We start from the raw sequence: 27,903 nt of genomic DNA, 5'->3' as shown, positions 1-27,903 counted from the left end.
CCCAGCCTCCCCTTGCCCTGTGCTTGGCCCCAGCACACACAGAGACCAAGCCTTGGCCCACTGGCAGCCTCTCCTCCAGGATTCGGGGATTAGCCCTCGAGTACCTGGACTTGACCTCAAGGGCAGGTCCCGAGGAATCCATCGGCCAGGTTGCCTGCACTTCCCTCCAAAGCCACAGACCTATGACGGTGGTCACCCAGGACCTCCACCAACTTGGCGTGGGGGGCTTGGCAAAAATCTTCAAATCACCAGTTCCCTAGTCCACCCTGACCTTCTCATCTTCTTCCCTCTGGTTTGGGGTGAACCAGTTCACACAAGTGGCTCTGATTCCCATGGTAGAGCCCTTGTGTTGGCTTAAGGCCAACCGCTGCCGCCAAGGCCTCTGTTTTGCTGTCATGTTCAGAGAAGGGCATTTGAGCATGTCTCCAAGGGGGTGGTCAGTGTGGCAAGGTGCAGGGCCAGAGCGCTTTGATGGTACAGGTGAAAACCCCTCTGGTGCCCCGAGGAAATCTCTCAAAGGAGAGTAAATTCAAAGGACTCGGTAGTTCTGAAAAGCTAAGTCCCAGGAGAGAGGCGAGACTGGGCCAGATGGCCGCTTTGGTCCCTTCCACCTCAACAGGCTGTGGGCTCTGAGGCCAGCTGTTGCCAACCCACACTGTTCAGACCCTGCTGGGGCCTGGCCGGTGGGGGGCGGTTCTCCTTCCTGAAGCTGAGCAAGGATGCCTCACCCCGACCTCATTCCCCACCCCCCCACCCCCCCCACCCCCGCCATCTGACCCCCCTTGGGGTCGGTCCTCCAAGCAACATCTAAAAGGATATTTCTGGCGTGTTTTTCCTTTACAGCCACTTCCTGCGTATTAATGGCCTTATTGATGCTGACAGTCTGAAAAACAAGAGGGAGGGGGGAGGGGAAGGAGGATGAGATGAATAAGCTTCTGACAGTGGCTGGGACCCTCCCAGACGCCCCGCCCCTTTTCCTCCCTCCGCAGACCCCTCTGCTCCACTGTCCCCTTGCAGGGCCCCCCTGCGGGGGGCAGAGGTGGGCAGCACTCCCAGGCCAGCTGGCCCGGGCTGTCCTAAGGCAGCGGGCTTTGCTGCCTGGCATTGGCTGTGCCCAGCTGCTGCGCCCGCATGCCACTCATTCACTTGGCCCAACATGGCAATTAAAGCCTGCACAAAGGGATGCCTTTCATCCTCCAGGGAAACATTATTTCTCCGGGAGCAGGAGGAAGAGGCGCTGAGATCAGGGAGGGGCTGTGGCTCAAAGACCGTCCAGCCACCCCCTCTCTCACAGCTAGAACCTTCCATGGAGCCTACCCTAGCTGGCCCGGGTTGACAGTGGTCACTCTCCTCTCTTGTTTCCCTGCTCTTGGGCACTTTCCAGCTCCTAACCAAATTCCCTTTTATTTTCTTACTTCTATCATAGGGCAGGACGAATATTCACTCCTTTCTGGTCGTTTTAAAAATCGTAACTCTCTTCTGAAGTAAGCAAAGCACGTTATACCTGTAAATATAACTTACACACACACATACATGGGATCGTATCGTGTAGGCTGTTTTTTGAAATACAGCCTTTTTCTGTTTTGCTTTGCTTCCTTCCACAGACATCATTCTACCCCCAACCCATGTTAGCAACCCGTTATGCATCCTGCACGCGTGCACGCACGCACACACACACACACCCCTACATTCCGAAGGGCTTATTTTTGTCACTGTTCTATAAAACTGGGACTGTCATGCACAGACTTTTTCACATCTTGCTCTTCTCACTTGAAAATATCCCATGAAACATTCTCCAAGTGAACTGGTAAAACGCTAGCTCATTCTTTAAAAAGATAACATAATATTCCATGGCGTGGGTGGATGTGATTTATAGCATCCCGTACTGGGAGGCAATTTATTTCCAGTAAACTATTTTAGTAAACATTCTTATACATATATCCTTATTAATTGAGGCTTTCGTTTCCAAGGGATAGAGTACTAGGAGTGAGATTACTGGGTCCACTTTTTTTTTTTTAAACTTTTCATTATGGAAAAGTCCAAGCACACACAAATATGATAATTAGTCTAATAAGCCCTCATATAGTCAGTCCCCAGCACCAATTATTATGAACTTGCATCCAAACATGCATCCTTATGGGTGAGGGGGTCACAAACATTTTCTGTAGAGCCAGTTAGTAAATATTTTAGGCTTTGCAAGTCACATGCTCTCCATCACAACTATTCAGCTCTGCTGCTGGAGGGAAAAAGCCACCTCAGCGATACTAAATGAATACGGAACTGAATGACTGTGGCTGAATTCCAATAAAACTTTATTTACAAAACCAGGAGGTGGTCTGGATTTGGCCTGCACCTCTAGTGTGCTGACCCGTGCTTTATACCATTGCTCACTGATTCCCTTGCTCCCTGGATTATCTGAAGTAAATTCTAGGCGTTATACCATTTTACCAGTAAATATTTCAGTAAGAACTTCTAAGAAAAAAAAAAAAAGACTCTTTAAAATTTAACCATAATACTATGATCACACCTAAAATTTTAAGGATAATTTCTTAATGTCATCAAATGGTTAGTGTTCACATTTCTCTCTTGTGTTAAACAAACAAGCAAACAAACAACTTTCTTGCAACTGTTCTAATCAGGATCTAAACAAGGCTGCCATCACGCTTTGTAAACAGGCTCTAACGATTCACATTTCCACTGGCAATGTTCAAAAGTATCCCCTCCAACTTCTTTTCACTTCTTTTCATTTTTGCCGGTCTTACGGGTGTAGCGACATTTCATCATGAACTTGTAATTTCCTAACTGATAGTAAGTTTTGAGTATTTCCTTATATGTTCCCATGGTTGTTGATTGCCTTACCTAGTGAAGTATGTTCATCTTAGCTTTTATAGCTTCTATGTTTACTTACAGTTTCTCCTGCCCCATGTTTATACTGGTAGACTCTTACATTTTCCTCTAAGTGTTTTATAGTTTGTATTTTATTGTGTTTGAATCTTCATCTGGAAAAAATACATACTTATGTATATGTCATATATGTATATGTACATGTATATGTATATGAGTATATTTGGTACAAAATAGGTTATACCAAGATATGGTCTTTTATATCTGGTTTACATAACTTTTGGGTGTGTTCTTTAAGTCCACTATTGCACGTATTTTTTTTTCCTCTACCAGAATCAACTCTTTTTTTTTTAATTGAGATGTAGTTAATTTACAATGTTGTGTTAGTTTCAAGTGTACAGCAAAGTGATTCAATTATACATATATATATATTCCTTTTCAGATTCTTTTCCCATGTAGGTTATTATAAGATATTGAGTATAATTCCCTATGCTCTACAGTAGATCCTTGTTGTTTACCTATTTTATATTGGGTTCGCCAAAAAATTCTTTCGGTTTTAAGTACAAATAAAACATGTTTTTCATTTTCATGAAGAGCTTTATTGAACAACGTATTCACTAACCGAACGAACTTTTTGGCCAACCCAATATATAGTAGTGTGTATATGTTAATCCCTATTTTTTATATATATATATATATATATAATCCCTATATTATAACTCCTAATTTATCTACCTCCCTCACCCATCCCTTTTGGTAACCATAAATTTGTTTTCTATGTCTGTCAGCCAGACTCAACTTCTTTAATAGCATAAGCTCTGTTGTGGGTTGAACTGTGTCTTCCCAAAAAAGACACGTTCAAGTTCAAATCCCCCAGCGCCTGTGAATGTGATCTCATTTGGAAACAGGGTCTTTGCAGATGTCATTAGTTAAGATGATGTCATACTGGATTAAGGTGAGTCCTAAATCCAGTATGACTGGTGCCCTTATAAGGAGGCCAGGTGAAGACACAGGGACACAGACACTCAGGAAGAAGACAGCCATGTGAAGATGGAAGCTGACACTAAAGTGATGTGTCTACAAGCCAAGGAATGCGAAAGATGGCCAGCAACCACCAGAAGTTAGGAAGAGGCAAGGATGGATTCTTCCCTAGAGCCTCCAAAGAGAACGTGGCCCTGCTGACACCCTTATTTTGACCTTCTAGCCTCCAGAACTGGGAGAGAACAAATTTCTGTTGTTTTAAGCCACACACTATGTGGTAATTCGTTATGGCAGCCCCAGGAGACTAACACAGGGTCCTTTCCCCATCATGCTCAGTCACCTCCGAAGACAAGGAGAGTGCAGATACTCCTTTCCCTCTCCCCTACAGCACACGCAGGGGGCGCCACTGAGCACAGCTGTGGGCTGTCAGTGCATCGGTAAGACCAGTCCAGAAGGAATCTCATATAAGAGATGCTGCAAGAAAGAAGTAAATAGTTTATCCCCCTAAAATCTCCCAGTGAGGCAGCACTTGTGTCCTGTGGAGACCCAGTGCTTCCAGCTTCCTCTTCACAAGTCCTTCCTTGGACTTTGTTTCTCAGCTTCTGCTTCCATGCCTGTCCCACGTCATCCTCTTTCCTTCAGATTTCCTCAGGTGAGTTATATGCTTTCAACTATGTTTCTCTCCTGGCTCTAGAACAATGATGGGATCCTGGCTGCAGACAGACCTCTGGGCAAAGTGACCACATTTGCCGAGCCTTTAAAGGTTGCCTGTGTTCACAAGGAGTTATAAGGGACCTAAATATGTAAGATGACACCAAGAGTTGCAAATCCAGTAGGGTGCGAACTGGATGCGGTCAAGTTCTAGGGGGTTGGTAGAGACAGCCAGTAGCACAGGCTATGATGGAAAAAGAGAAATCCATGTTGGCCGGAAATGCTAGAAACTACGTCAGGGCCTTGAGGGAGGACTGTGATGGGTGGGATTTAGACTTGGTCCACAAATATCTATTTATACTGATGGACCAAAGACCAATTGCCCAAGCTTGTGGTCAGTATGAGCCTTGCTTACAAAAACAAACAAAAAATCCTTAAAATTCCCTTAAGCCACATAAAATAATATACCATGAGTTTGTAACTGTAGACTGTGTGTGTGTGTGTGTGTGTGTGTCTGAAAACTGAAAATATCCTGTACTCTACATGTTGAAAGGAAGGAGAGATCCTGTGAAACTGTGATGCTGCCCAGGGAAACTTTGTCGAAGGAAGAAAGGGGTCACCTGTCTGTCCCCGGTGCCTCCCCTGCCATTGACTGACTTCTCTCAATGACGCTGCCTACAGATTCGAGGGGCACTTACGGTTGTTGCACAGAAAGGCTAATAAGCCACTTGCCCAAGGTCATACTATTCTGGTGGTCGGATCCTCGAGCCCAGCTCCGGAAAGGCTTGGAATGCGAGGGCCACGTGTGTGCAAGGGCAGAACGGGGGGTGAAGGCAGAAAGGGAGGTAGCACTGAGTGCGGGGGGCCAGTGGGCTTCAGAGGGGGCAGAAAAGGATGGAAGCAGCTGAAGGGAAGAGAGTTGAAGGAGGCAGCTATTAATAGCAGAGAAGTGAAGGAATAAAGGACTCAACCTAAAAGATGGAAGTGAAATGGAAAGAACCCGACACAAGGTGGGCTATGAAGCAATTCCAATAGGCTTGGCCAGTAGGAGCTCCCAGTTACAGGGAACATAACAGAAGGAAGAATCAAAGATGCTGCAGAGGTTTTGAAGCTGGGCAGGTGGCAGAATGAGGCAGGCATCTGGGGCTGAGGGGACACTGTAAGCAAAGGACGATGAGGCTGGGGGGGCTTGGGGTGAGAAACAGTCATTTTTAAAAGACTGAGGAAGTGAACTGGCAGTAGCAGTGGTTCTAATCCTCAAGATAATGGCAGCTAATGAGTGCTTACTGCCCAGCCCTGTGTTAATAAGTATTTTGTATGAATTATCTCATTAAAGTCTTATAACTTCTACATCCTACGAGTGAGTATCAGTGTTAATCAACTTCATTTTACAGATGAGGAAACCAAGGCTTAGAAAGGCTACGGAAATTGCCCAAGGCTGCTCTACCGGCCAGTGTAGAGCTGGAACTCAGACTCGGAAGTGGGGCTCCACAGCTCAGGCTCTGGATCACAATCCCCACGTGAGACATGGCCCTCCACACCACAGAGACACAGAACCAGAGTCCAAATGATTTCCGCAGACTGGAAGAATGGGTGAAACTTCACTAGATGCAATCTAGCAGGTATAAAGGAAGTTTCCTATATTTAGGTCTAAACTCACTGGCACAGGGGAGATATGAGTCAAAGCAGCACTTGTGAAAATGATACAGGTGTTTTATTTGACGCCAACTTAATATAAGCAACGCTGTGATGTGGCTGATCAAAATGCAAGTCTGGCTCTGGATGTATTAAAAGGAGTACAGTGTTCCGAATGAGGGAGGGGATGGTTCTAATTCCTTATGAAGATAAATTCACATGTAAAACACTATTCAGTTTTAGACCTTGTACATTATGAAGGAAACCAACAAACTAGACTACTTCTAAAAGAGTGACCTGGGCTGGGATAAGCCTGGGGCCTGAAGACAACTTAGAGGAATATCAATATTCTTAAAGGTGGTCATGTGGAAGGAAGAATAATTCCAAAGATCAAAACTAGACCAACGGGTAGAAGTACAGTCAGGCCGTCTCATGAAAGAGAGAATTCCCCATTATGAGAAGTATACCGGCAGAGGCATGGCAACGTCTTCTTAGGGTTACTGTGAAAAAGACTTACAGGCTCAGGCTGGATTAGGTGATTTTTAGGTTCCTTCTCACTGTTAGGCTCTGTAAACGTCCTTCAGATGATGGTGGGCTTTGGATATAAGGGCAAGAAATTGTGACCTGGTGGACACTGAGATCCACAGAAGGCTCTTCTGTTTTTATGTTTTTTATTTTTGGCCGTGCTGTGGCATGCGGGATCTTAGTTCCCTGACCAGGGACTGAACCCATGTCCCCTGCAGTGGAAGCACGGAGTCCTAACCACTGGACCACCAGGGAAGTCCCAATGGAAGGCTCTTGAAGCAGGGGAGGGACCGGATGCAAACGCCACTCCGTCCTCCTGAGTTTGAGGAGTTACCTTTTCAGTGCCCTGAAAAAGGAAAGTGTGAAACAACTTCTGTGTGGACATTCAGAGTCACAGCCCCAGTACGAGCCCAGGACCCCAACACAGCACCTAGCCTAGCCCTGGGCTATGGAACGAAGTCTCTACCCAAATCAATAGCTACAAGACACCTGCAAGCCTTGGCTGCCCTGGTCAGGACTGGCACAGACCCTTCTCTTGCAGCTCTGGCAGGTTCCTGGGAGTGCCCACCCACTGCAGCCAACATGCCCAAAGTTCTCCAACCAATGCTTCCCTACCGAGAAGTCGGGCAGGGTCCAGCCCACAGCTGCAGGCCCACCACCCGGTTTCTGTAGCAGGCTTTTCGGGCTCAGAGGCAGGGCTGAGCCTCTGGGCCCGTAAAGGCAGGCTGTGGTCCTCCAGGGCCCTCGGAATCTCAGACACCGGACACATCCAGGGCGGAAGTTCCACGCTAGGCTGAGTTTCCTGTACTTGTGCAATGCTCGGTGCCTGGGATGCCACCCTGCGTCACACGCCCCTCACTTCCTTCTGCATCCCAAATCCTACCCCGTCTTCTGAGCACAGTCCAAACTTGACCTTCCTTTAGACTTGCGAGGCCACTCTGGCCAATCATTTTGAATTCGTTCCTTCTTTCTTTTTAAATTCCCATTTCTCTTCGTGTGTTTGACAAGTATATTGTCTTACCTCCCCGCCAAGATTAAAATCCCAAGGGCGAGGACCCTGCCTTCTGACCTCGTGGGCCCGCAGCTGCTAAGGCGGGGCAGAGTCTTAATAAATTATTAAATCATTAAGGACTTAATGACTGCTTCCCAGTGCGCCTGCCTCTAAAAAGTACCAGGTATGTGATTCATGGTCTCTTGAGAAAATCTGCTCTCTTTCCCTCCCCTCCCCAGACTCTCTCTGAATTAAATAATGGGGTTCGGAGCTGGGCGATGCCTGGGGGGCGCTCCCAGGGCAGAGGGTGAGAAATTCGGGGCTCCACTGCCCACCTCCGGCCTAGGTTAGAGAACATCCTCTGAGAACAGGCTGTTCTACAGATTCCGCCGGAGTCACACAGGACCTCAGACCGTGCAATGTCCCCCCTGAAGGAGCAGCATTGTACATCACTTCCTGACCCAGCTGGCCCTCGTGTCCCAGGCTGGTTCCGGAGGGCCAATTATCAGCAGGCACCGTAGGAAGGGCGGCTTTCCGCTCCCCGCTCCCCCACCGCCCCCGTCCCTGTCCTCTGCTCCCTCACGACAGCCTCAGCCAGGCTGCAGCCAATGGGGAAACTTTGGGCCTTGCTTCTGCAGGGGGCCAGGCCTGGGCCCGTGCTGCGGGGGCAGCTGGCCACAGTCAGGTCACGCACACAGCTGCTGGCAGGGACCAGCGCTTGGGCTGCCAAGGCCGGGCTGGCTCGCAAAGGTTCCATGGCAGGGGCAGGCACGGAGGATGTGCCCGGTGTGGGAGGCAGGTCCCAAAGCCAGGGACCGGAGGGCCCAGTGCCTGGGCCAAGTGTAGGAAAACCTGCGACCAGGCAGGGCAGAAGGAGAAAGGAGGAAGTAGGCTAGAAAGGACACAGAAGGAATGAAAAGGGCATCAGTGGGCGGTAGGCATTTGCTCAGCAAAGCCAGAGGTGGCCACCACCGATGGCCTTGGTGATGCTGCCCAGCATGGGGGCTGCACGCTGCATCCCTCACCACGTCAGGTTTGGAGGCTTGGGGTAAACAGATGAGGCAGGTGGTCCTGTTAATACCTGCTGCGCAGGGCAGAAAGGGATGCTTTGGGCCGTCAGCTCCTCCTGGAGAAGAACGAGGCTGGCGATGGGGAGGGTGGGCTGTGATGCCGGAGAGAGACCGACTCAAAAGACTGCTGGGGCACGTCATGGTAAAGGTGGGGGCAGCCTGAGTGAGGATGACAGATTCAGAACCGAGTCGCAGTCACATGAGTCTCAGGGAAGAGACAAGCAAGGCACAGAAGACCGAACATAGCCTTCAGCACTGAGTGAGACTGCTCTGGTCTTGGCCGTGACACTTGGAAGTGGATGTCCGACGTCAAGTCTTTTGAATTCTTCTCTTGATCAGAAATAATAATGATAGAATGTCGTCACTGTTGTCACCGGATTGATTAGTGGTAGCAGCTGAGCCTCTACCAGGCGCTGCACTTGGGGATTTGCTTCTGATCCCCCCTCCCCTAGAGGGTAGGGAATCTGACCCATTTTCCAAGTCAGGTTGCCCAAAGAAGCAAAGGCAGCCGCGGGTGGAGCCAGAATTCAAACCCAGGTCCCTTTCCCCACACTGTGCTACCTTCAGCTACTCGGCAGCCTCAATGCCATCCACCTGCCTGACTTTCTTCTTTTTTCTTTTTGGCTACACCATGTGGCATGCGGGATATCTTAGTTCCCTGACCAGGGATCGAACCCGAGCCCCCTGCAGCGGAAGCATGGAGTCCTAACCCTTGGACCTCCAGGGAAGTCCCCTGCCTTGCTTTCTACCCCACAGCAGCTGCGCCCCAGATCTCTACTGCTCCTGAGTGACCTCAACCAGGCCCGTGGCTTTGAACTCTTCATTTCTGCCAACATGCCCCACTGCCCAACTATTCCTCTCCCAGTCTCCCTAGAAGTCACTCTTAACTGCTGCCTTTGTCTCAATGCTCCCATCCAACCCATCAGCAATGCTGCCCTTTCCGCCTCCCAAATCCCTCTGTTATCTCTCCATCTCCTCTGCCTCCAGCCAAGCCCAAACCTCTATCATGTCCCCACTGGACCACTGAAATAGCTTCCCAAGTGGATTAGCCCTCCCCAAGTGGCTCTCTGCCCAGCAGCCAGAGTGATCTTGATAAACCATACCTGAGATCACGCCACCTGTCGCAGAACCCGCCACCACCAACGAAGCCTGCCCTCCCACGCGGCGGACAAAGCCCTACACCGGCGTCAACTCCCATTTGCCCTCTTACTTCTTACACCCCGACCACATGGGCTGCCTCTTTGTTCTTCAAACATTTAAAATTCTTTCTGTCTCTGATGCTCCTTATGCCTGGAATGGTCAGATTTTTTGCCTCCCATTCTTTGCAAGGCTGGATGTTCCTTCTTTTCCCGGCTGTTCAAATACCACCTCCTAGGCAGCCTCTCTAATCTAAAGCATCTCCCCACCCCTTGGCCTGCAGTACCTCTTTATCATGACACAACCGTCTTGGTTATTTCCTGTAGAGGCTCTTACCTCAACCTGAAATTCCCTTGTTGGTTCCTTTGCTTGTTGTAGGTCTCACCACTAGACAGTGAGCTCTGTGCTGGCAGGGACCGTGTGATCCTGCTGTTCCCTCCCAGTGCACACACCGTGCCTGACACATGGATGGGCTGACAGAGGAAAAAGGCTGCTCGGCCTGGCCCTCTCCAAGTAGCCATCCTCATCAGCACGTGATACCTTGTTTGTTCCACTCACCTGTCTAGGAACCTCCATCTTCCCCTTCCCAGGTCACATTTCTTTCTCTCCAATGAAAAATCTTGCTGATATTTAAATATAAGCTGCCTTAACTCATGATACTCAGTTATCCTTTCTTACAATCCTTTAGCACTTAGCTAGGCTCCATATGGCTAAATACTTTGCCTCATTTAAATGCTTTTTATAAAAGGTATGTGCTATGGACTGAATTGTGTGCCCCCCAAATTTGTATGTTGAAACCCTAACCTCCAGTGTGATGATACCTGGAGCCTTTGGGCAGTACTTAGGGTTAGATGAGGTCATGAGGATGGGGCCCCCATGATGAGATTAGTGACCTTAAAAAAGAGACACCAGAGCAGGCTCCCTTTCTCTTGCTCTCTTTTTCTCCACAACGTGAGGACACAACAAGAAGGTGGCCGTCTACAAGTCACGAAGGGAGCCCTCATGGAGATCCAAATCAGCCAGCACCTTGCTCTTGGACTTCCCAGCCTCCAGCACTGTGAGAAATAAATTCCTATTGTTTAAGCCACCCAGTCTATGACATTTTATTACGGCAGCCTGAACAGACTAAGAGTATTTTTTTCTCTTTTTTTTTTTTTTTAGTATTTTGTGAGTCTTATCTACTTCATAAGCTGAGGACTATTGAAATTAGGATCACATCTCTCCCTCCCCTCCCATTCTAAAGCCCCCAACCATCCTCTGGCTTCTGGAGAGGTGGTGAGTAATCTAATTATCTGGGTCATGCAGATTTCGAAGGGTTTAGCAAAAGGAAAGGCACTCGCTCTTCTGCAGTCTGATAATCTAGAGGGGAAGATGGAGTAAGAAAGTTGAGAAGATTAAAAAATGTCAATCAACTCTGTAATAGGTGTACAAACCTGTGTTGGGAGCAGGGTGGCCAGGACTGTGAAGCACCCAGAACAACTGAAGAAACAAGCAACCAAAGTGGAAAACACTGGGGGAAGCCATCCAAGTGTCCATCCACAGAGGAATGGGTACACAGAACATGGTCTATCCACACAATGGAATATTATTCAGCCCTGAAAGGAAGGAAATCCTGACACCTGCTACAACATGGCTGAACCTTGAGGACATTATGCTGAGTGAGATAGGCCCATCATAAAAGGACAGACCCTATTGGATTCCACTTATATGAGGTACCTAGAGCAGTCACATTCAGAGAGACAGAGGTAGAATGGTGTTTGCCAGGGGCTGGGAGGAGGGGGAAGTGGAGAGTTATTGTTTAATGGGGACAGAGTTTCAGTTTGGGAAGATGAAAAAGTTCTGGAGATGGATGGTGGTGATGGTCACACAGCAATGTGGAAGTACTCAATGCCATTGAACTGTACACTTATAAGTGATTAAAATGGTAAATTTTATGGTATGTACGTTTTTACCACGATAAAAACACACCCCCACACACTAAAAGGAGGAACTGATTATGCTACAACAGGGATGAATCTCAAAAACATGATGCTAAGAAGCCAGACAAAAAATGTCACATATCGTATGATTCCATTTATACGAAATACCCAGGATAGGCAAATCCATGAGACAGAAAGCAGACTGCTAGTTGCCAGATTCAGGCAGGAGGGGGAATGGGGAGTGACTGCTTGATGGGTACAGGGTTTCCTCTTGGGGCGGCGAAAAAAATGTGCTGAAGTTAGATAGTTGTGATTGGTGGCACAACACATGAATGTACTAAACGCTACAGAATTATATACTTTATATTGGCTGAGATGGTGAATTTTATGTTATGGGTAAAACAATTTTTTTTTTTTTAAAGGTGGAAAACACGGAGGAATTATAATTCTGACTGAATACCTACTTTTTGCCGGGCAGGGCCGCCATCTAGGCTGTAGGACTATGCTACACAACTCCAGGTGGGCCTCTCCCAGACTGTGAGGGATGATCCTCGTACCTAGACCCGCTGCCTGGGTGCAGGACACCATACCCAGTGCCGCTGGAGACGCGGGAGAAAGTGGATCTTGTCGCCAAAGAGTTAACTGTTTATAGGGAGATAAAGACCGTCCTCTTCCTGTTCCTCTTTCTATTCTTTCCTTCCTTCTCTGACTGCAATTTCAGAAGTACTTGATGAAAAAAGAAAGCAGCACGGGTGCACATGTTACCTATGCCTGTGTGTATGAGCAGGATCAGAAAGCTAAAGCCAAAATGAGATGAGGCTTCCAGAAAATGTGTGGGACCCCCAAAAGGGCTACCTTATTACACGAAAAGCAAAAAGAACAAGAAGGGATGGGCACGCTGCTTTCAGCAATGGTGAGATGTTGATGATAAACTTTTTTTTTTTCTTTTGGCTGCAGCATGTGGGATCTTAGTTCCCCCACCAGAGATCCAACCCGCGTCCCCTGCATTGGAAGCGGGGAGTCTTAACTGCTGGACCGCCAGGAAAGTCCCAATCAACTCCTAATTTGCTTCTGTCTTTTCTGTCCAGGATGATCTTTGAACTGAAAAGGGCAGAGAGCATTGAAAGAGCAAACCCAAGGCGAGTGAGGAGACTGTCAGAGAATTCCCGGTGCTGAGTGAGCTCAGGCTTCCGACTTGGACGAGGAAGACACGAGGGGTTAAGAGTGACACGCGTGGCGAGATTGTGGGGAAATGGAGTGGCGCCCAAGGACCACACATGGGTGAAGATAATCGTGATTTACCGAAAGAGAAGACGGCAAAATTCCACCTGTTATTCGTGAGAGATTCCCAAAAGGAAAGGCGGCGCCGCTCACCAGGCACCAACTTACGTTCACGGAAGCAAGTCAGGCCAGACTGACCTCGTTTCCTCGTTAAAACTCTAGGCCACCGTTTCAGGAAAACATCAACGTGTGCGTCTGATTTTCCATCATCAAGGTGCTTGCCAGTCTCTTATAACATCTCATTGACAAGGATGAGAAAGAACAGAGGCTACTGGGGGTCGAAACTACTGACTGGCAGCCAGACCTGACCTGCAGCCTGAGTATAACCTATGAGCCGGGATTGGTTGTGGGATCTTAGTTACCCGACTAGGGCCACCGGCAGTGAAAGAGCGTAGTCCTAACCACTGAGCCGCCAGGGAATTCCCCTGGTTTTTACTTTTTTTTTTTTTTTTTTGCGGTACGCGGGCCTCTCACTGCCGTGGCCTCTCCCGTTGCGGAGCACAGGCTCCGGACGTGCAGGCTCAGCGGCCATGGCTCACGGGCCCAGCCGCTCCGGCATGTGGGGTCTTCCCGGAGGGGGCACGAACCCGCGTCCCCTGCATCGGCAGGTGGACTCTCAACCACTGCGCCACCAGGGAAGCCCCTGGTTTTTACATTTTTAAAGGAAGCAGAGGAGGTGGATGAGGAGGAAAGAGGGAGGAAGGGAGGAGGGGGGAGGAGTAACAGCTGCAGGAGCAGCTGGCCACAAAGCCCAAACTATTTACTATCTGGCCCTTGGCAGAAAAAGTTTGGTGTCCCCTGAGCTAGACAGGGAAGTCCACGAGGGTCGATGTCCGCCCTTACAGGTGCTGGTTGTTGGCTACCATCATCTTGATGTTGGGAGTAAATGCATTTGGATGATACTGGTAGACCATGACCATGGGCGAAAAACAACAAAACAGAAAATTCCTGGGCCCAGAATCCTAGTACATACGGACGAACAGCAAACCAGGTGAAAGGGACCAAACTTATTCCCGGTAAGTTCATTAACAGTACGATGTGGCCACCATAATAAAATAAAATTTAAGAAGGTAATTTCATTTTGAGCTACATCAACAGAATTATAAGATCTAGCACATGAGCCAATCCTTGGTTTTACAGCTTTCAACCTCACCTGGAGTACTGAGTCATCCTACCACGTGCGGAGAGGCTGCTGGGCAGCGAATAATGTGTTCAGCTCTGGGCGCCCCATTCTAAGGGAATTACAGATCAAGTGGGTGTGTGCAAAGGAAACCAACTAGGATGGTGAACCACAGAAGGTCAGATGAGAGAACAGAAATCAGGGAAAGTGGTGGTGGGGAAGAGTGATGGGGAAGAAGGGGCACAGGTGTCTTCAAATATATTAGTTCCCGGGGGCTTCCCTGGTGGCGCAGTGGTTGAGAGTCCACCTGCCGATGCAGGGGACACAGGTTCGTGCCCCGGTCCGGGAAGATCCCACATGCCGCGGGGCGGCTGGGTCCGTAAGCCATGGCTGCTGAGCCTGCGCGTCCGGAGGCTGTGCTCCACAACGGGAGAGGCCACAACAATGAGAGGCCCACGTACAAAAAAACAAAACAAAACTATATATATATATATATATATATATATATATATATAAGTTCCCAACACCTGTGAGAAATGGAAGGTCTCAGGGCCAGATGGGGACCCTTGAGTGAGGATGAAAAGAAGCCAGATTCTGTCTTCATCACCTCCCCAAACTGGAAACAATCCCAATGTCCTTCCACCTGGGGACAAACTGCGGTATAGCTACACCACGGAAAGCTACTCAGGAATAAAAGGAAAAAACTACTGATTCATGCCAACTATAGGATGAATCTTAAAAGTATTATGTGAAGTGAAAGAAGCCAGTGTGGTTGGTGTGTTTGGGGAACAGCTAGAAGGCTGGTCAGGCTGGAGCAGAGCGAGAGGAGGGCAGGAAGCGCCAGACCAGGCAGGGCCTTGAAGGCCGTTAAGAACTTTAAGCAGAGGAGAAACAGGATCTGATTCTGTTTTTGAAAAGGAAAAGAGGCCCAGATGGAGCTCTAGGCCATTCCATCCACATCGGGGAGACAGGAGGAACCAGGGAAGGAGAGGGAGATAAAGCAGCAAGCCAGGCAGGAGGGGAATGGAGGCCGCAGGGGCATGGGGAGGGGAGCAGATAACCGGAGGAAGACGTGTGGGAGACAGTGGGGACAGAACGGACGTCTCCCCTCCCAGGGCCCGGGGCTCAGCGCTGGGGCTCTTGAGGTGTATGAACAGCCCCTCAGCTCCAGGCCCCCCTCCCCCACCAGTGACCCCATTTAGAACCAGCTCCCTGGCTGGTTCTCCATCCCCTGATGGGGTCACACAGACAAGAAATACACACTCCCCGTCTGCAATCTTTCTAGATTGGGTGTAGAGAGGCTGCAAAGAACACTCTTTTTCCAGAGACAAATACCTATATTTCCTTTTCTGAAAACTATCCAGGATGCTTGTAAATCCCCAGAGAAGTGATCTCCCTGTCTACATGACAAGACCCCTCTCCAGCCACGGTTCCAGATTCTGTGGGGACAGAGCGAGAGAGCCGACGGGAGCAGCCTCCCTCCTGTACCTTCAAGCCTCTGAGAGGCCTTCCCGGGGCAACCCGGGCCCCTTGCTGTCGTGCAGCCCTCGTCCTCTTGTTTTCTCTGCCACTGTGCTGGGAGAGAACCCCCAGCTCTGCATCCCCAAAGGTCCTCAGAAATTCTCTACAGACTCTGAATCAGACCATCCAGCACAGGGGCAACTGATTACAGAAAGGGGGACCCCATCGTGTCCTCCTGACCCGGAGAAGAAGCCAACAAGCTCTGTCTTCCCTCCCTCATTTACCAGGACTACTGAAGAGTCCCCTTGAGCCAGGTCATCCTGCATATCCTCCGGCAAAGATCAGCATCTTCCCTGCACTTTGTCCCCCAATGTAACCCAAGCTCAGGTCATCCACCAACTTGAGCTGCCCAATGTCTCCTGTGGGCCTCAGCCACTGTGCACACCAGCAGCCTCCTCCCAAGGGAGAGCGTCTATGACAACCACAGGGTACCCACGTGGGCCTTCAGAAGGTCCCAGGATGTAGGGCACGAGGGTTAGATACTGAGACGTCGGGTCTCAGGGAAAAGGAGATGCTGGCCCATCTTCCCTCTTCCCCACCTGCAGGCGGCTGTGGCTTCAGACAGGCATGCTCTGGCCCCCACCGTTCTGTTTCTCTTGTCACAGAGGAAGCCTCGGTTCTGCCTTCCTAGTGACCCAAACTGCACCGCCACGTTCACAGGGGCTGCACCGAGAACTCATTAGAGTCCCTCTTAGGGCCAGGCCTCTGCCTAGAAAGTGATGCCTGGGGCAGGCCCATCAGATGCATCCCGATCATTCAGGAGGCACCCAGCCAAGCTCGAGCGGCCTTTCGCAATGGCCTTGGTTTCCAGATAGACAGCTGGTCTGCAAGAGTGGAAACCCTGAGCTGTGTCTTTCCCCAAATCACCAGCATTGCTCAACTTCCTCTCCTCCCTGCACCATGCCCTCCAGCACTCTCCACCTCCCAGATTTCTAATGGGGAGGTTTTGTTTCTTCTCTTTCAGCAGCACAGAGCAACTTTGCTCTGACTCTCTCAAGACACAGGGGGGAGGTAGTGGCACAGCACAGGACCCACCCTTCCTCAGCTCCATGCCTCTCCCAGACCCCATTCCTAAGAGTGTCTCCGTGTCAAATGAATGGGCTGGGAGGCACTTGAGAGACCTAGACTATGCCAGAGCCTGCCACTTCCCGCCCCCCAAACCTCTGTTTTATCTTCTATTTCTACAGCAAACTCACCCCCATATTACTACGTAACTGACCCTCTACCTCTACTCTCCACCACCACGGACCCAAATAAAGCAGCAAGAATAACTTTCCTCTTGAGTTCTCCCAGCTGAGAAAGCGACAGGTCCCTGATCTCACGAAATCCAAACTCTCCCACGTGGCTTCAGTGACACCCCTTGCGTCTCCTTCTTCAGCTTCACTTCTCACTTCAGATGGCAGTCTTCACAAGACTGTGACCCAATTTTCCCGAAATGCAATTTATAAATAAATAGCGTCCCATTTTACACAAGAGGGCGGCTGCGGGAAGATATGTTGACTCCAACAATGAATTCGGTAACCTTAGATCTTCCCAGTTCACCTGTTTGGCTCATTCAAATGTGTGAAGACCAGGTGTGCATGGAAAATAATAACAATAGCATTTCTCCTTTATTGTCTAGCCGTTCACAGTCTGCAAAGAGCTTTCATTTGCAGTCTGACTGATGTTGAGAAACCCTGGTGAGAGAGCTGGGCACACTTTTATAGGTAAACAAGTGGGCTTGGAGAGGTCCAGCCACACCAGTCGGGCACATGCTCTACACTCTACAACCTATATGGTTACAACTGAACTCTTAGCCAGAGCCAACTTGTTTACTAAACCCCTGCTCTGACCTCTGATGAGAACCAAAAGGAGAAAGTTTTTCAGAAAACCTAGAGTGGGTACCTGAAGAAGACCATCCCTGAGGTCAAACAACCTCTAAACAAATCAGCCTGTACTATCGTCATGGAAGCAGGTTCTGGTCTTAGTTGCTCGCACACCTCCCACCAAACCCCCATAATACACAGTTTTATTCTTTCTCGGGAGGAACCTTTTCCAGTCTGAAGGGAGACAGATTGGATGTTGGGCCTGTGAAGTCCAAGGTCACTGCAGGCTGACACTGTTGAGATCACCTGGACTAAACTCCATCGGGCAGAGGTCCCAGGAGCTCGCTCTTCTCTGAGATTTCCACAGGTGGGTGACGTACCGAGAGGGGATAGTCTGGAGCCCTGAACTCCAGCCCCCAGACAAATCAGCCAGTCCGGTCACAGTCTATGGCCAAATTCGCATCAAGCACCTTCTGCAAAGCCCCATAGGGGATGCCTGTCCAGCCTCATTCAACAGCCTCAAATAGCACACAGTGTTTTTTTGGTCAGTGGTTCTCCAATCTGGCTGTACCTGAATATCACCTAAGAACTGACCCCTGTATCCCCCGTATGCATTCATCCACCCCTAACAGATTGCTTTGCTCCACCCAGGATCGGACTCATCTGGTCTGAGAAAGGGCCACTGTTCACCACACTCGAAATCCGGCTGTGTTACAGAAGAACATTCTATGTCAGAGTCTAAAGGAGGAAAAAAGCTCAGCTAAAGGAAAAGCAGGGATGAAGAGGGGGAAGAATGGGAGGAGCAAAGAAAAAGGGGATAATAAAGACTTTATATTATAATATTTACTTTTATAATAATAAAGTGGAAAAATGGAAAATGAAGAGATTTCCTCAGCTCAGACAAGCATACGTTGATTTAAGTAAATATAATTTTTTTCCGAAAAATATGAATGGACACTAAGGACAAATCAGGAGATTAGTCAATTTACCAAAGAATTTGACATCAGGTTCCTTTAAATAGCAATCTCTGCTAGTACATTTAAAATAGGATTCCTTTTACAGAAGTGTGATTTATACAAAACCACATCTGTTGCATAAACCTCAGAAAAAGAGCTCTCCTGCCATATACTCTGCCTAACTATGGAACTGGCCCAGTACAGATGGTCACCTGCTTTCTTCCAAAAGATACCCAGCCCTGTTCTCTGTCACCTATTTCTCTATTTTACCTGATCATGGTTCATTGATTCCTAAGGGCCACTGGATTCTTCCAGTCTTCTCTAAACTCAGGGAGCAACTGCTCTGAATTTTCATACTCATTCATTCAACACATATTTCTTTTTTTTTTTTAACATCTTTATTGGAGTATAATTGCTTTACAATGGTGTGTTAGTTTCTGCTTTATAACAAAGTGAATCAGTTATACATATACATATGTTCCCATATCTCTTCCCTCTTGCGTCTCCCTCCCTCCCACCCTCCCTATCCCACCCCTCCAGGCGGTCACAAACCACCTAGCTGATCTCCCTGTGCTATGCGGCTGCTTCCCACTAGCTATCTATTTTACGTTTGGTAGTGTATATATGTCCATGCCACTCTCTCACTTTGTCACAGCTTACCTTTCCCTCTCCCCATATCCTCAAGTCCATTCTCTAGTAGGTCTGTGTCTTTATTCCCGTCTTACCCCTAGGTTCTTCATGACATTTTTTTTTCTTAGATTCCATATATATGTGTTAGCATACAGTATTTGCTTTTCTCTTTCTGACTTACTTCACTCTGTATGACAGACTCTAGGTCTATCCACCTCACTACAAATAACTCAATTTCATTCCTTTTTATGGCTGAGTAATATTCCATTGTATATATGTGCCACATCTTCTTTATCCATTCATCTGTTGATGGATACTTAAGTTGCTTCCATGTCCTGGCTAGTGTAAATAGAGCTGCAATGAACATTTTGGTACATGACTCTTTTTGAATTATGGTTTTCTCAGGGTATATGCCCAGTAGTGGGATTGCTGGGTCGCATGGTAGTTCTAAAGGAACCTCCATACTGTTCTCCATAGTGGCTGTATTAATTTACATTCCCACCAACAGTGCAAGAGTGTTCCCTTTTCTCCACACCCTCTCCAGCGTTTATTGTTTCTAGATTTTTTGATGATGGCCATTCTGACCGGTGTGAGATGATACCTCATTGTAGTTTTGATTTGCATTTCTCTAATGATTAGTGATGTTGAGCATCCTTTCATGTGTTTGTTGGCAATCTGTATATCTTCTTTGCAACACATATTTCTTGAAGGCCTATCATGGGCACTACTCTAGGGGTACAGCCGTGAACAAAAAATGATGTCTCTGGTCCTGTGGATCTTATATTTTAGTGGTAGAGAGAGGGTAAATAATTAAAATACACAGTACGTGAAATGGTGCTCTATGAAAGAAAAATAAGGCCTACAATGAGGCTGGTGCACACTAGGCTGGTGTTAGCACCTTGCACAGGGTCATAAGGGAAGGCTGTACTAGGAGACAAAGGGCTGCATTTGTAAGTGATGAGGAAGCAAGCCCAGCAGACACCTGGGGGAATAGTTCCAGGCAGAGCCCACCTGGCAGGTATAAGGAACAGCTAGAGGTTAAGCGGAGCTGGTGCTGAGCGGTCAGAGGTGGGAGGGGCCACATCACAAGGGGCTACTGTAAGGACCAGCCTTTGTTCTGAGAGAGACAGGAGCCACTGGGAGGTATTTTTTTTTTAAGATTCTTTCCTATTGGTTTCACATTAAAGCGAGACAATTCTTTTTCTTTTAACATTTATTTATTTTATTTATTTATTTTCCTTTTTTTTTTGGCTGCATCAGGTCTTAGTTGCAGCACACGGGATCATTTTCGTTCCGGCGCGGGGTCTGCTCTGGTTTCTCTCTAGTTGCAGTGAGCGGGCTTCTCTCTTGTTGTGGCGTGCGGGCTCCAGAGAGCATGGGCTCTGTAGTTTGCAGCACACGGGCTCTCTCGTTGAGGCGCAGAGATCAGTAGTTGCGGCACGTGGGCTTAGTTGCCCCGCGGCACGTGAGATCTTAGTTCCCCGACCAGGGATTGAACCCGTGTCCCCTGCATTGGAAGGCGGATTCTTTACCACTGGACCACCAGGGGAGTCCCCCTCACTGTTTTTTCTTTTTGAGCAAAAGGGTGACATTATCGGACTCAGTGTTTTAGAGGACCCCTCTGGCTGCTGTGCTGAGAAGAGGCTACAGGGACCAGCCTGCAAGCAGAGGGGGGATAATTAAGACGCTGCTGCTCTAATTCGGGCCAGAGATGATGGTGGCTCAGATGTGGCTGGCAGCAGTGGAGGTGCTGAGATGTGGTGGGATTTGGATACATTTTGAAGGTAGAGCTGACAGGATTTGCTGCTGTTTGGACGTGGGGTATCAGGAAGGAAAGAGTCAAGGAAGGCACCATAATTATTTGCCAGAGTAACGAGAGGGCCCGAGTTGCCATTAACGAGATGGAAAGAATCACGGGAGGACAGGCTTGGGGCAGGGCAGATTGGAGCTTGTTTTTGGACATGTTAAATAAGAGGTGTCCATTGGATATCCAGACAGAGCTGTCAATGAGCCGGGGGATGTGCAAGCCTGGAATTCGGGAGAGGTTCAGGCTAGATGCATCAATTCGATAGTCATCAGCATATATAGAGATGGGATTTAAGAATGGATAAGATCACCAAGGAGTAAGTCCAGATGAGCAGTCTGGGGACAGCCTGAGTACACCCAACATTCAAGAAAGAGAGACATGAGGGAATGAGTAACGGAAACAGAAAAGCAACCAGGAGAGGGTGTGGCCTCCTGGAACCGCATGAAGAAACATACTTGAACTTCAGTGGTGTTGGATGTTGCTGACAGATCAAACAGGATGAGAGCTGAAAACTGACCACTGGCTTGAACATCGTGGTGACCTTCACCAGGGCTTTTTGGTGGAGTGGAAGAGATAGCCTGATGGGGGATTCAGAAGAAAAGGGGTAACAGGGGCACTGGAGGCAGCAAGTGCTGGTAAGGGGGACAGAGAAAGAAGAAGGTAGGGTCTAGGTTTCCTTGTTTTAAATGGGAGAAGGTATAACCTGTCTGTATAGACGTGAGGGGAGAGAAGGGAGAGGGTCACTGGGATGGGGAAGGGGTCCAATGCACAATAGGAGGCGGCCACCCTGTGAGAGTAACAGGCCAGGTCACAGAGTACAGACACAGATGTAAGCAGGTGCGCTGGAGACAGCTTGTCTGAGCTCTCTCAGGATTGCATCTCCTTTCACAGTGACCTAGGAAACAAGGTCAAGGGCTCAGCATGAGGGCAGCAGAGGAGAAGGCAGGACATACTGTTGAGGGAAGTGGACGGCTGCTTACACTGCGGGGACGCACAGGCCTCTGGGAGCAGCAACAGCACCCATCGAGGAAGGAAGTTCAGCTGGCCCTCTGCCTCCTCTTCTCCCAGCCAACTCTCCTCCATCCCTTTCACTTGTCCTCACACCAACTCTTCTCCTCCTTCTCTTTGCCTTTCCAGATTTAAAACACTTTGGACCTTGATGGACTCAATACTCAGATATACTTGGTCACTTTGGTGCCCTTCCTCTTCTCCTTCTTCACTGAGGCCTTGCAGGAAGGAGAGGTGGGGTTGACCTGTGCTTGCTTTCGGAACAAGGGTACCACGGACTTGGTGGTTGATGTGTTTGTTTTCGGGGGATGAGGTGGGGGCAGGAGTCTGGGGGAAGCAAGGGAAATATAAGGACAAAACATCCAGACTGCCATCACATCAACAAAAGAAAAGATAGAAACTACATGATCATCTCAGATGCTGAAAAAGCATCTGATAAAATTCAACATCCAGTCATGATAAAAACTCTTGCCAAAGTGGGCACAGAGGGAACATATCTCAACATAAAAGCCACTTATGACAAACCCACAGCCAACATAATACTAGACAGTGAAAAGCTGAAATCTTTCTCCCTAAATTCTGGAACATGACAAGGATGCCCACTCTCACCACTTCTATTCAACATAGTATTGGAAGTTCTGGCCACAACAATCAGACAAGAAAAAGAAATAAAAGGTATCCAAATCAGAAAGGAAGAGATAAAAGTCATTATATGCAGATGACATGACACTCTATGTAGAAAACCCTAAAGACTCTACACAAAAACTATTAGAACTGATAAATGAGTTCAGCAAGGTAGAATACAAGATTAATATACAGAAATCTGTTGCATTTATTTACGCTAACAATGAAATAACAGAAAGTAAAAAAAAAAATCCCATTTAAAATCACATCAAAAAAACAAAAAACAAAAAATCTAGGAATAAACCTAACCAAGGAGGTGAAAGACTTAAATGCTGAGAATTATAAAACTATAAAGGAAATCGAAGATGATCCAAGGAAACGGAAAGATATCCCACGCTTTTGGATTGGAAGAATTAATATAGTTAAAATGGCCAAACTACCCAAAGCAATCTACAGATTTAATTCAATTCCTATCAAATTACTCATGACATTTTTCACAGAACTAGAACAAATAATCCTAAAATTTATATGGAACCACAAAAGACCCAGAATTGCCAAAGCAATGCTGAGGAAAAAGAACAAAGCTGGAGGCATAACGTTCCCAGACTTAAGACATACTACAAAGCTACAGTGATCAAAACAGCATGGTATTGGCACAAAAACAGATATACAGATCAATGGAACAAAATAGAGAGCCAAGAAATAAACCCACACACCTACGGTCAGTTAATCTTCAAGAAGGAAGGCAAGAATATACAATGGGGAAATGACAATCTCTTCAGCAAGTGATGCTGGGAAAGCTGGACAGCCACATGTATATCAGTGAAGTTAGAACATAACCTCACACCATTCAGAAAAACTCAAAATGGCTTAAAGACTTAAATATAAGACATGACGCCATAAAACTCCTAGAAGAGAACATACACAAAACATTTTCTGACATAAATCTTAGCAATGTTTTCTTAGGTCAGTCTCCCAAGGCAATAGCAAAAATAAACAAATGGGATCTAATCAAACTTATAAGCTTTTGCACAGCAAAAGAAATCATAAAACGAAAAGACAACCTAGGGACTGGGAGAAAATATTTGCAAATGATGTGACCGACAAGGGCTTCATTTCCAAGATATACAAACAGCTCATACAACTCAATAACAAAAAACCAAATAACCCAATCAAAACATGGGCAGAAGACCCAAACAGACATTTCTCTAAAGAAGACCATCTGGCCAAAAGGCAGATGAAAAGATGCTCCACGCTGCTAATTATTAGAGAAATGCAAATCAAAACTATAATGAGGTATCACCTCACACTGGTCAGAATGGCCACTATCAAAAAGTCTACAAATAATAAATGCTGGAGAGGGTGTGGAGAAAAGAGAACCATCCTACACTGTTGGTGGGAATGTAAACTGGTGCAGCCACTATGGAAAACAGTATGGAGGTTCTTTAAAAAGCTCAAAATAGAGTTACCGTATGATCCAGCAATCCCACTCCTGGGCATATATCCAGAAAAGATGAAAGCTCTAATTCGAAAAGATACATGCACCCCAATGGTCATAGCCACACTAGTTACAATAGCCAAGACATGGAAGCAACCGAAGTGTCCATCAACAGATGAATAAAGAAGATGTGGTACATACATACAATAAAATATTACTCAGCCATAAAAAAAAAGAATGAAATAATGCCATTTACAGCAACATGAATGGACTCACAGATTATCATACTAAGTGAAGTAAGTCAGATAGAAAAAGACAACTATTATATGATATCACTTATATGTGGAATCTAAAGAAAAGATACAAATGAATTTATTTACAAAATAGAAACAGACCTAGAAAACAAACTTACAGTTACCAAAGGGGAAGGGAGGGGAGGGATAAATTGGGAGCATGGGATTAAAAGATGTACACTACTATATATAAAATAGATAAACAAGGACCTACTGTATAGCATAGGGAACTATATTCAATATCTTGTAATAAACTATAATGGAAAAGAATTTAAAAAATAGATATAGGGCTTCCCTGGTGGCGCAGTGGTTAAGAATCTGCCTGCCAGTGCAGGGAACACGGGTTCAAGCCCTGGTCCGGGAAGATCCCACATGTTGTGGAGCAACTAAGCCTGTGCACCACAACTACTGAGCCTGGGAGCCTACAGCCCGTGCTCCGCAACAAGAGAAACCACCGCAATGAGAAGCCCGCGCACTGCAACGAAGAGTGGCCCCCACTTGCCACAACTAGAGAAAGCCCATGCGCAGCAACAAAGATCCAATGCAGCCAAAAATAAAATAAAATAAATTTTAAAAAAGAAAAATAATAGATATATACATATATCTATATATAACCAAATCACTTTGCTGTACACCTGAAACTGACACAATATTGTAAATCAACTATACTTCAATTTTTAAAAGAAGAAAAAAAAAACCCATCCAGACTCCCTCCTCAGTTCTCTCACCTTCCTTCCTTCTCTCCTGTCACCCCCTCCCTCCTTTTGGTTCTCAATTTCCTTATCTAAAAACACAGACTAAAGAGTCACTTACCTCACTGTGGCTCAGGTGCTAATTCTCTATTTCAATTAACCTGTCCTGGCCTGTACTAGATCCCAGATTCATCTGCATGCCTTCTTTCATGTAACCCTTAGAGTAACACTGAGACTGCTACCTCCATTGACTAGATGGGGTAACTGAGACTCAAGAATGGTTAAGACTTGTCCAGCTAGTTGTGATGCCTGACTAGCTAGACGACCCGGCTGGTAAGCAGCAGAGCCAGGATTTGAACCAAGATCTCACTCCAATTTCAGGCCCATCCATCCCAGCAACATCGTTCCAGGCCTGGGAAGGATCATTCTGACTCATTTCCACTGAGAGAACACACAGGTCAATGTCAAGCCCAGGGTTCCAGGAACTGAAGTCCTTATTAACATATAACTAAAGCACAGGCTCACTGAACTCAGGTCAGACCCAAAGAGAAGAGAGTGGAGTGAGTAGGGCAGGATCAGGTTACCCCCGGGAGGCCATCAACTGTCCCAGCTGGCAGGCAGAAACCCGAAGGATATTTCCAGCCCCGGACCCAGGGAGTAATAACGAGCTGGGGTGGATTTGCTAAACGGTTTTCTAAAGTGGAGAGACGGGTGGTTGCTAATTCTGTAGGTGGATTTCGTCATCAGCTGTAGGGCTGCGATGTGACTTCCTCAGAAATCAGAGCAGCCAGAAACTCTCACTTCTGTTTCTCGAGGGGTGAAGGAGAGCCCTTCCTCAGGGGAAAAAGCCACAAGGGTCAGGAGAAGTGTAGGGGTGTAGAGGGAGACACTCAAAGGGCCCAGGCAGGGTGAAACCCCGCTGGGCACCCAGGCCTGACATCCTGCTGGTTTCTGGGCTACCAGCACCTGGTGGTCATGACATGGCTAGACCTCTCTTTCTAAAGCACAGCTCCTGGACTTCCCTGGCGGTCCAGTGGTTAAGACTCTGCGCTTCCACTGCAGGAGGCACGGGTTCGATCCCTGGTCAGGGAACTAAGACCCCGCATGCCGCATGGCACGGCCAAATAAATAAATAAATAAACAAAAAAATAAATAAATAAAGCCCAGCTCCAGCGATGCCAGACACGTCCAGGGGCTCACAGCTGCACCCCAAGCCTTTGCTTCAAGCCACACCTATAACCTAGATTAACCCCATCCTCCCCAAACCATCTCTGTTTATTTAAGTCCTGCCATTAATTAGTTAGTCATGATTGTATTCATTCAATAAATTCAGCCACCAAACAAATACTGAGCACCTATGTCAAGTGCTGTACTAAGTTACTCACAGATGAGTGAGACTTAAGTCCCGGCTTCAAAGAGAGTGATCTAGGTGGGGAGAAAGATGGTGGCATTGTGTACACAGCCCGTGGGAGGAGGCGTTGGTGGGTGCAGGTGGTAGGGAGGGTGGGGTGAGCATCGAACCAGGCTGAACGGGTCAGACCCGGCGGCCCTTCCCTGGACCCAGTGAGCTGGCCTAGAGAAGGGGCCTGTAGGGGCATTCAGGGGAGAGGCCAGCAGCCGGCACAAAAGTGGGGGCCGGTGCCCAATGGCAGTGTTGCTGGAGTGTGAAAAAGAGAAGAGGAGGCCGGGCCCAGAGAGCCTAGCATACAGTTATAGGGCAACGGAAGAGAGAACCGTCCAAGCAGCTTTCCCCGTAAGCACCACTCAGCCCAAAACACACCAATTAAAACAATTTTGAAAAGCCCAAATCTTTTTTTTGTTTGTTTGTTTGTTTTTGGCTGCGTTGGGTCTTCGTTGCTGCGCGCGGGCTTCCTCTAGTTGCCGAGAGTGGGAGCTACTCGATTGTGATGCACAGGCTTCTCATTGCGGTGGCTTCTCTTGTTGGGGAGCACGGGCTCTAGGCGTGCGGGCTTCAGTAGTTGTGGCTTGGGGCTCTTGAGCGCAGGCTCAGTAGTTGCGGAGGACAGGCTTAGGTGCTTCACGGCATGTGGGATCTTCCTGGACCAGGGCTTGAACCCGTTTCTCCTGCATTGGCAGGCGGATTCTTAACCACGGCACCACCAGGGAAGTCCTAAGCCCAAATCTCAAAGCCCAAGTTATTAAAGTGTAAAGCAGTGACCAGATAGACACTTAGATATGTGTATAAGGATCTCACCTCAACTGTGGAAAACAGATACAGCTAAATGTCTATTAGTGGGAGGGTGATTACAATGAAACGATACATGGCTCTATTCATCTGGAAATATGAATTGCTAACAGTTGCTAACTCTGCCTTCACAACAACCCTATACGGAGGTTACTGTGATTATCGCACTACACAAGTGGGAAAACTGTGGCTCAGGGAGCCTCAGTCCCCTGCCCTGGTGAGTAAGTGGTGGCTACGGAATTTGAACTCCAGGACCGATGCCCTTCACCACTGATATAACTGTTTCTAGATCTAAAGTGTAGTGAAAGCTAAAATACAAGTTTACAAAACTGTATTAAGACATGGCCCCATTTTGTTTAAATATGTATTTGTCTACGTGTATATGCTTGTATTTTGTTAAATCAAATGAACATTTGGCCATTTTTGACTTCTAAAAAGTCCTTTACCCTTTCATATGGTTCAACCTAGCACACGTGCATGTGTGTTGGTATGTACACATTCACACCCACGAATAAAAAAGTCTGTAAGGATCTATACCAAATTATTAGTAATTCTGAATGGTGGGAGTATGCCTGATCTTGCTTTTTTTTTTTATACTTTTTCATATTTTCTGAAAACTAGCATAAGTTAAATGTTTTCCTGTGTGTTACCTGTTTCCTCACCACAGCTGCTAATGACTACAGCTATGTGAGATTAAAATGTACCAAAAGTGCAGGAGCCCAGCCCTCCTAACTTACAGCATCCGAGGCCAGTACACTCATGGCCATCT

General features: G+C 47.4%; 1 protein-coding gene across 2 annotated transcripts in view; it reads right to left on the bottom strand.

Moving 5' to 3' along the window:
- The window catches only part of HIP1 (huntingtin interacting protein 1), a 157,434-nt gene that overhangs the window by 51,488 nt on the left and 78,043 nt on the right, over positions 1–27,903 (bottom strand). For both annotated transcript variants that reach the window (XM_022588054.3, XM_022588055.3), the window contains exon 2: positions 820–883. In XM_022588054.3, the coding sequence (XP_022443762.1) occupies positions 820–883 (64 nt within the window). The remainder of the gene's footprint in view (positions 1–819; positions 884–27,903) is intronic.

The sequence above is a fragment of the Delphinapterus leucas genome, chromosome 15, assembly GCF_059928025.1.
Source record: "Delphinapterus leucas isolate spDelLeu-1000000601 "Yukka" chromosome 15, BTC_Dleu_Yukka2, whole genome shotgun sequence".
NCBI lineage: Eukaryota > Metazoa > Chordata > Mammalia > Artiodactyla > Monodontidae > Delphinapterus > Delphinapterus leucas.
The sequence above is the reverse complement of the archived record's forward strand: the minus strand, read 5'-3'. Positions and strand labels throughout refer to the sequence as shown.